Source organism: Eleginops maclovinus, chromosome 4, assembly GCF_036324505.1.
Source record: "Eleginops maclovinus isolate JMC-PN-2008 ecotype Puerto Natales chromosome 4, JC_Emac_rtc_rv5, whole genome shotgun sequence".
Taxonomy (NCBI): Eukaryota; Metazoa; Chordata; class Actinopteri; order Perciformes; family Eleginopidae; genus Eleginops; species Eleginops maclovinus.
In genome coordinates, this window is record NC_086352.1 from 16,522,798 (window position 1) to 16,532,611 (window position 9,814).

A 9,814-nucleotide genomic window follows, 5' to 3' on the forward strand; every position below is an offset into this window, starting at 1 on the left:
CACTGCTAACAAAAAAGGGTAAAGAATTAAACTATTAGCAACATTTTTTAAACATTTTTAAAATCATGCTCTATTTTTAAATTCTCTACCATTAAGGCAAACTAGACAGCTTTTTTTTTTAGAAATGTTTGCAAAGATATTCTTGTAAGTAATGGTAATTCATCCCTGTTTTTGCGATCACTTCTATATTGCTTCATCCCTAATGTGCAGCAGGATATTCCGAGTTATATATATTTGGAAGCTATACACTCAAATACAACTCTAATGGCACTTTTGTCTTATAGGATAACAAGGTGAGTGGAGTAACATGCTGCTCTCGGCTGCTGGGCTGCTCTTATCTGTCTCCCTGGGTGGTCCCAAAGCCCTGGGTGCACACTGAGCCTCTCTGTTCCCGGGATGAGTTCTTGATCCTGGGTAATCGAGCGTTATTTGAACGAGTGTCCTACCAGGAGGCTGTGTGCACGGTACAGGCTGTGCGGGATCCTCGCGCTGCTGCCAAGAAGCTGTGTTCACTCGCTCAGAGTTATGGCTGCAAAGACAACATCGGGGCTGCAGTAATATCCTTGCATATAAGTGAGGACAGCTGTACCTGTGATCCACCAGTTTTGACTGCTGAAGCACGGGGCCCCCCTCCCGCCTCTGTGCCTGTGCCTGTGACTGTGACACCAGGTCCTAGTGAGCCAGCCACCATTTCCTCCAGCAGTGGTCTGATCACGGAGTTCAACAGTGAGACATCAGCCTCAGAGGTGGGCAGTGAGGCGGGGTCCACAGCTTCAGACGAGCACCCCTCTTTTGGCCCTGCATCCCGCCCAGAGAGACGCTGCAGCCTACACCCTGCTACCACCCTGTGTGGGATCATGGTGCCGGGCTCAGTCGGTGCAGGAACCCACCCCGGCCTGTTCCAGCGGCAGCCCTCCTGTGCTACGTTCTCCAGTAACCACTCCGACAACGGCTTGGACAGTGATGATGAAGCTCCGCTTGAGGGTGTCATCTCTAATGGAAGCAAGTTGGAGGTGGAGGTAGATATTCACTGCTGTGCTTTCCAACTACGCTCCAAAGACTTCAACCTTGAAAAGCAAAGCTCTGACTATCCTAACGGTAAAACTCGCAGACAGAACAGTGTAGTGGTTTCTGCTACAAACGGCTGCTTGCTTGCTGTGTGTGGGAGAGAGATCGCAGACCTCAAAAAGTCTCCTTCTACCTCCAGCCTGTTTGGGAAGAAGCTGTCCAATGGCTCTGTTGTGGCCCCCGAGGACAGTCATAATCTCATTGAGGTGGCACTGGAGGCTCCAAAGAAGAAATCTGGCTACTTCACTGCGCCAGCACAGCAGGACCCGGAGGATCAGCTCATTGTGCCTCCGAGTCTGGAGCAGGAAGTCAGGGAGCAGCTGAGAGGCCAGAGCCCCCTAGTCTCAGCCCCCCCCTTACCATCCATACCTCCTTCCTTAAAAGACCCTGTGTGGGATCATCCACACCCTCCTGCATTTGCCTCCAACCTGGTCCCAGGTCCAGGCCCAGTCTCCATCCTACAGCAGGAAGTCTACGATACCGCCCTCTAGAGGGGGGGACACAGCACAGCGCCATGTGGCTAGGATAATGTGATAGTGCCATTCCAGTGAATAAGAGGAGATGTTTCTCATACGATGCAGACATTCCAATTCAAGTTGCCATTCAGATCTTTTGTGAGGACAAAACTGTGGGGTCATGTGCTCAGTCTGAGTAAAAAAATAGGGATGACCCAAATCCAAGTTCATAACATGATGTTGTGAAGAGGATGGCTGGCTATCATTGACCAAAAGACTGGAAAACCTCATGTTCAAATATGTCAGCAACATTTCCCTTTACTTGGAAAGCAAGCAATCTAGAGTGTGTGTGTGGGAGATTGTGTTCAGTGAGGTCAAATCTCCTCTCCATGGGCGTGTGGTCTCTCATGTCCTGGAGAGAAGCCCTGTGACTGAAACTTGAAAAAAGTGCCTACTGCAGAAGACACACCTCCAGGCTGTGTTTGGGGATGTGTTAGTTACATTTTAGAGGACGGACAGTGTCTCCAAGAGACCAGCACTGGTACAGCGTCTGCTCTCCTCCTCTTCCTGTGGCTTACAGAGGAAATGAGACCGTATAAATGCTTATAAGGCACATATGTCTAGAACATGTGAAGACAAAATATCTGCATTTACATTGCCATAAACGCTATACGCTTTAACATTCCCACCCAATATACATGTAATAGTTCCAAATAGGATAAATCTATTCTATAGAGTACAGCAAAAACCTTATAACAGTATAATCTTTGACAGTGCATGATCAAATGCTCCCCTTAAAAACCACATAGGAAAATCAAAGTTTCATTTCAATTTAGTCAGATTTATAGTCAATGGATAGTCGACTCCAGGATGTTTGAAAAGGGAAAATCTGAAGTGATGGGTAGAATCAGTATTTATATCTACAGTTAGATATGATCACTGGTGAAAATTTTGGTGTATCCAAATTTCGGAGGCTGCTACCCCGTCCTTGCAGGCAGGTTCAGTTATTGACATTTTCTTTACATCTCAGCAAATCTTTTTTCAGCTTTGCTATCGAATACACTGCCAACACATCCAAATGACTTTCAGGATGTGTTATTTGAGCACATTGTAAACACACCCTATTTTCTTTTATTCTGTACAATGTAGTCTGTGTACACATGATGTCACAATGTTTTAACCACAGCTCTACAAGTACATGCAGACATATGGGATGTAGAAACATGTTATATGAACTACAGTGAGATATAGCTGTCTTTTCCACATATTGCTATATGCCATATTCTGATCTGCTTCTGTGGAGTTCAGATAACACAGTTGATATAACAATTATGATCAGTGCAGCAGCAGTATAAGATAAGTGGTCCAGTCCCTTACTAAAAGTCAGTAAAGCATTTCCCCCCATTCAATCCAATAGTTTTATAATATATGTAGAAGCAATCCTACTTATTTAAGCTGAAAGTAAAAAAATACATTTTATTATTATTTGAGTTATCAGGTAAATATTTTGGAGCCACCTCAGATTGTCCGTCCCTGAACCTTCCCACCTTGTGCCAAAAGAGAGAGCTGCTGTGGTGATGAGAAGGCCACAGTTAGGTAATTGCTCATGTCGAGCATTACTACACTATAAGTGTATAAATATATATGTGTATTTCTTGCTTGCTAGTCCGAATCTGTAGTTGTGCAGATCTGGCATTCCACAGCCGTTGCATAGCTGGACCTTTCTGTGTTCCTTTCAGCCTTAAAGTAAACACTACTCAGTGTTTTTGAGAGGAGAAGCCCTTTGTTTCATCCCACTCATGTTGTGTTTGTGACTGAGGTCTTCAGCTGTTGTTTTTTAAAGCAGCCCCTCTCTCCTTTCTTTGCTCTACAGGAATAAGTAAGCGATGAAGCCTTAATTGATCTGTGAGTTTGAAACTTTTCTTGAATTTTGCAAGTTTTTGTCTCACACAGTTTAAAGCACTTTGTACATAGGAAATAGTGATCTTCAGAGTTATGTATATTTGAGTTTAAGATATATATATATATATATATATATATATATATATATATATATATATATACTGTATATATATATATCAGATATTGTTCAACATAGTGTGCTGGGATTATTGTGGCTTCCCTCAGTCCAACATATCACCTCTTGTCTAAGAATACACAGCCAATAGAAATGATGTTAGCATAAAGTGAATGATATTTCTTTTACAACATTCACCTTTGGGTGCGGTTTAATGTCACAAGCATTTCTTATTTTATTATTTATTTTTTTGTTTTCAATGTCATTTAAACTTAAAATAATCATATTTATATACTCAACAACTTGACTACAAACTGCATAGTCTTACATGACATGCCAGCATTACTCATACTGAAACATTAATTGTTGGGTCCCTCTCCCGGCAGTAAATGAGCAAAATAGCAGTTATTGTTTTTGGTATTTACTCGATACCCTAGTATTGATATTATGATTAATAATTGATTCCTTAACCTCTGGCATACATGAAATGGATTTATTAAAAGCTTGTCTGTAATAATAACATGAAACAATGAATCCAATACAACATGTATGGTAATCCACAGCAAATAGCCGGTGTTATTATAACCATGCTTATTTAAATGAGTTTTTTTATTTAGAAAGGGAAAACATATTTTATGATGAGAGTAATACTTTATTTCCAGTCACTTTGTCGATCAGCCTGTGTCTGAGATGCCAAACGGCCAGGACTCACGCAGTGTCTGGTGTCCGGACTGATGGCAATGAAACACAGACAGGCGCTGCAGGTGAACCTGCCACAGGAGGAACTATAAAAGCTATAAAACAGATTATGATTGTGAATAATATTGGTCCGCATCTAAAATCAGTTAGAAGACTAAACTCTTAATATAGTTTGATGAGGAAAGATTTAACTTTATTAAGGTTGAAAACAAAATTGTGGGAATTTGCTCCTACAAATATGCAAAGTGTCAACTGTAAATATATAAATGCTTCATTTTTCAGTTCCTTAATCTACAAAAATCATATTTCTTAATATGTCTCTAAATGAATAATGACCGATGTATGTGAGATGAGTGTAGTTTGGGATTGTGTGGGTAAGTTGCGTTGATCTTTTATTCTGTTTTGAGTCTGTCCTCTGCTTTGGCTCATTTGCAGTGTAGTTCTATTACTTTGGACTGCATTGCACTGACCTCCATAATCACCTTGGTGAGTTTTTTGTACAGGTGTCCACTCACTGTGCATTTAGTCTGTCTGTCTCCTGGTTGACACCATGCATTCAACCACTGTCCTGTCTAATATACATTTCCAACATGAAGTGTATTTGAATAATGTTCCGACAGTAGACTTCTCAATGTGCGTGTACATATGCCGACTGTATGCGTAGATACAGGTCGAAGGAGCACAGGGTACTGGTATCAGATATTCCCTTTAATTCTTTAATGGAGGGGGGTCCAGTAGTGTAATAATCCCCTTTGTGCACCAAAACAGAGGGTATGTGCATTTCAGTAGGCTACAGTGTGTGTTTATCTTATTTCTTAACTGTAAAGGATTATTTCTTCACTGCACAACTTAACAAGCTCCCTGTGTGTGATATGTCTGTGTCTGCTTGTAAAATGAAGCTTAAGTGCACATGTTCAGTAAGTGTATGCATGCCTGTGTGAATAATGGATTGACTGTAATTCTGTTTGGGTATGATGAATGAAACTGATCCAAAATGCTCCAGTTGTTTAACATGTGACCAAAGTAGCCATTGTTTAATTTCACAGTTCCTTTCTGTACATTCTTTTCTAGAAATGCTTGAATATTTTTTTCTCAATGCCAAGAAGCTGATGTTTATTTTTGTACTTCATTGGTTCATGCAAATTTACATTTCCCTCTCCGTTATTGGGATGATACAGAAATCACTCTTTATGGTACTTTGTTTAGAGGCACTAATTAAATTCTGATTAAATGTAAAAAAGCATGCCCTAAATGGAAGTCAACATAAAAGCCTACAGTACATACAAAAGGTGATTTAACTGTACACAATGGAGCATATCTAACATTTTCAGGATTTTATTTTAGCATGCAGATCATTGCTCAAATAAAGTTTATGTTTTAAAATGAGAAGATGTATTATTTAGGAACAGGACTAACAATGAGCACTTTTGCCATGTATCAGACAGAGCTGTACTCCCCCTGAACTTTGAGACTGGAAGCTGGTCGTTATTTTTATTTCAAATGCTGCTATCATTAGTTTTGAGCAAAGAAGCGGTCTTTAAATTAACTTTAAGCCAAGTAGCAATAAAAACTTTTTACTGTGAACTTTTCTGTCTAGTGTCCATTTTGCTCACATTTTTTATCATGATTTCATGCCAATAAATATCAAAATGACTGTTTTCAGTCAATATAACATAATGTCTACAGTTTCATTTTGTCAGAATGTAACAGAAGGGCTTTGATATATTAATTATTATGAGCGTTTTTTCCAATTCAAATAGGGTTAATGCACCGAAAAAGTACTTGTCAGGGAAATTATTCAGAAGAGCACACCAGATATGCCATCTATTGGTGGAGCTCAGAACGACACACGGTACTTTAGTTTAATGGTTAATAAATTACAAGGAAAGAAAGGAAGTGTTGAATGTGACATTTACTGTAAGTCCTGGTACCAATAGTTTTTCTTGTAAGCAGGACCGTTCAGTACGAACACTTTTGCTTCAGTCCCTAGAGGAGCCATTATATCACTTATTAGTATAAATACTATGAATTATGTTACGGCTAGTATCGAACATTGAAAGCAGGGAAAGATTTGCTGTCCTGGATATTTACCTTTCAAATGGTATTTGGTTTTGTGAAATAGTCAATTCAGACTATAACAATAGGCTTTTGATCACGCTCTAACTCCCAGCATTAATGATCAACAGACCTGGTTTCACTCTGAGAGGGCTGATATCTGAGGAATGCACATCATTTCGATCTGGAACACAAATAATTTTACAATAAAGATATGTATGTGTGTGAAACCTCAATAGACTGTACCTGGGTTACATATTAGATAGTATTACTCTTAAAGTAATCGGCACCATCTGATATCCTTTGTTGCAAGTTGATATTTGTCTGCCTGCTTCATACCTGAACGAGACGTATCTCTTGTTCTATCTTTTAATTTGCAGGTATGCACAGATGAATGAGAAATGAGTAGTACAAATGCACAGTTGAGTGGTTTATTATAGAAAATGTAACAGAAACAATGCACAGGTATGTAAACTGGAAATTGCTAGATTGAAAAAGTAAAAAGTAAATACTTCCCAAGATATTAAAAGTAATTCACGTACGAATAATCATTAACACCTAATATGACAAAGATATTGTCACAGGGATTTTCTAATCAATCCCACTTTTGTTCAAAGAAAAGCTTTATAGATTACTGTCCTCATTTGTCTTCTGCTTCTTTAGCTCCCTCACTGCCTTGAACGCCTTGATGGCTAACACTGCGCCGAAGATGAAAACAAACACCCCAAAAACCCCAAAGAGACCTCCTGCAATATCTGCACCGTGGAACTGGCACTCAAATCCCTTGTGCCCTTTGCTCTTGTACATCTGCTCTCTCTCCGTGCAGATGGGGTCATTGTAGGTCTGCTGCAGCTTAATAAAGTAGAAGGCCAGCGCAGGGATGTAGCCCAGGCCGATCAGGAAGTTCAGCAGAGCCTCGCCCAGCAGCACAGGGGGGAAGCGGTAAGGGACCCTAAAAATTCCCAGGCCGAGCATGACACAGGCATAGATCATCAAAACCCCCCCGCAGGCCATGGTGAAGACATACGGAGGACCCTTGAGCTGATGGAACAGCTGGTCCAGCTCTTTGACTCGGTCTGCATCGGCTCCAGTGAATGCATTGGCTCCACCAAAGTGATAATAGTAGATTCCACCGAGGCTGGCCAGGTCCCTGTAGCCCCCTTTGTTGCTGTACGGGACCCCCGCACAAATGACGATAAGCAAATTCACAAACAGCTCCATGAGCTGGCAGATACCTGCGAGATACAGGAGAAACACAATGCTGATATTAGTGCATAGCAACATGGAGAGACTAGGGCTGAACATTTGTTTTAATTGCCAATATTTACTGGTATCACTCAATGTCTGTAAATTAGCAAATTCATTATTGATAGTGATTAAAAAATGAAATGATATACAAAGAAAATATTTTACATTTTATAGTGATGACATTTGACCAGGTAAAATGTATTGACTTTATTTCTCATGCAGATTACCATCTAAGATATATGGACACACAACATAAATATAAAGCTATTAAAAAGGGACAGCTTTGCTATTTAAACAATTGTATTGACTGTCTTAAAATAGAGCAGAGGTGTTTCAAATGTTTTTCAAATTACTGAATGAAATACATTTCTGTAACAGTACAGAACCTACTCCATATAAAATATGGCGTTCTGTAGTCCAGTTTATAAGAAGGCTATAGCCTAAAACAGAAATGTGCTGTATTTTTGACTACTAAGCACACAGCTTGGCAGTGGTGTCAGTGCATTTCTACATTTTTTACAGGCCAGAAAATAAACTGTAGGATATCAATGCCAAACTCTGAAGACAAACATATTCATAAAATAACTGTCACGGTAGTACAGTTGTTTTTAGAGAAAGAAATCCAGAAGTTACCATGTATAAAAGGCCCAGTTTTAACACTGTGAACAGACTACTTGTGACTGATTTAAACAGTGTTTGTTTAGAAATGATTCGCTCTTTAATGTATAAGCAGTTTCCCCTGTCTTTATTTTAATATACATGGGTGCCATCCTAACAACTCTAGAAATTGTAAACAGCGAACCAAAATTTCACAGAAAAAAATCTAAAAATCCAATACTTGCCTCGGCTAGTTAAGATGTATTTGAGGTTGTAAAGAGCATGTCTTTGTTGTGACTCATAGTACTGCCCTTCAGAGTGGTACATTGAATCCTCTCTTGACCTTGAAGACAAGGAAACACATTTAATTTATTATATCTTTACAATGTAATTTTACCCAACAATGTAAATAACTAACCCTCTGCCACAGATGGTGGAAAGTGTGTGGAAGACATGACAGTAAGTGTATTGAAAGTATTTGGGCCCTTACAGTATTGAGGGTCCTTCATGGCTGTGGTCTCTGTAAACAGGTGGCTCATTGTGAGAGGCAGTTGTCACGTCCCTCTGTCGGTTTTGTTTTGGCCTCCTGTCACCGGCAGAACTTCTCTCCTCTCTGTCTCTCGGCTTTTGGATGCGTCCTCTGTCTTCATAAGACGCATGGTCTCCATTCCTTGGGTAGTCCCTGTCCCTGTCCCTGTCCCTGTCCCGGTTCTTGTACTCATCATACTCCCCACTCCTCTGGGGGTGTCTCCCCCTCTCTGGCATCTTCCTCTGCATAAACAAGAGGACTATTATAGACATCAATCCTTTTACACACACTCATAAAAAGTGGATAGTTGGCTTGTATCTCTGTAACTGCCACTGTGGACTGTAAAGCAGCATGAAGGATTATTTAATGAAGATTAATGTGAAGGACCAGAGACAGAACAGGTTTCTTCATAAAGTAAAATGGCTGGCTGGCAAAGAGTGGTAGTGATTTTGGAGCAAAAAGACATTTGAGGTTAGACAAATGAATGTTATCAAAGGCTTACTCAAGAGAAACATAAAGTCAACAAAGTAAATCAAATATTAACGTGATTAGCCTACGTTTTCTATTTCAAAAAGGTAGAGACCAAAGCTGTAAAAAGCCGACATATCATCTCAGGGTTTCGATCCCATTATGTAATTTACGATTTATTTCTGGGCTCATGAATAAAAAGAAAAGCCACATTTGTATTTCCTACCGTAGGATTCCGTGTACAGTGGGATCTTTTTTTGTTTTTGCAGAGAAAAATTCAGCCCACCTTTCTTAACTTCCTGTGTTTGAGACTTTCTTCTCCTCCCCCTCACCTGTGCTGTGCCACGCCCATTACTGTGAAGCTCACTATAGGTTTTAAAAAATATATATATTTCTAATTTTACGTTTTCAGACTTATTTTCCTAATGTATATATTTTTTATATATATTATATTATCAAGTGTGTTGGAATTATGTAGCTATATGTAGTATTGTTCTGTACTGTAATGTATTTACCTTATTTATTTTAACAGACCACTTCATAACATTTCTAAACAACGCCAGTTCAAACCAAGTATAATATGACCAAGTAAGTTTCAAAAAGTTTAAATACGGGAGGTGTATTTAAAAATTACGTGGTTTAAATGATGTTTACTAAAAAATTGCGATTCATGCCCCA

At 39.6% G+C, this 9,814-nt stretch overlaps 2 protein-coding genes across 2 annotated transcripts in view; one reads left to right on the plus strand and one right to left on the minus strand.

The window, feature by feature from the left end:
* phlpp2 (PH domain and leucine rich repeat protein phosphatase 2) overlaps positions 1–5,916 on the plus strand; it is a 41,149-nt gene extending 35,233 nt beyond the window's left edge. The window contains exon 18 of the mRNA XM_063880721.1: positions 285–5,916. Coding sequence (XP_063736791.1) covers positions 285–1,559 — 1,275 coding nt within the window. The 3' untranslated portion in view covers positions 1,560–5,916. The remainder of the gene's footprint in view (positions 1–284) is intronic.
* A 795-nt stretch (positions 5,917–6,711) lies between these two features.
* marveld3 (MARVEL domain containing 3) lies at positions 6,712–9,787 on the minus strand. The gene is made up of 4 exons (XM_063880722.1): positions 9,363–9,787; positions 8,630–8,910; positions 8,385–8,482; positions 6,712–7,529 (listed from the first exon to the last, which is right to left on the minus strand). Exons 2-4 carry the CDS (start codon positions 8,902–8,904, stop codon positions 6,919–6,921), a joined length of 984 nt encoding a protein of 327 aa, XP_063736792.1. The 5' UTR covers positions 8,905–8,910; positions 9,363–9,787; the 3' UTR covers positions 6,712–6,918.
* Positions 9,788–9,814: the final 27 nt, after the last annotated feature.

Coding starts and splice junctions, on each gene's coding strand:
- marveld3 (XM_063880722.1), bottom strand. CDS start 8,904: ATGCCAGAGAGGGGGAGACACCCCCAGAGGAGTGGGGAGTATGATGAG. Junction 8,483..8,629: donor CATGAAGGACCCTCAATACT/GTAAGGGCCCAA, acceptor CTTGTCTTCAAG/GTCAAGAGAGGATTCAATGT. Junction 7,530..8,384: donor ATACATCTTAACTAGCCGAG/GCAAGTATTGGA, acceptor TGTATCTCGCAG/GTATCTGCCAGCTCATGGAG.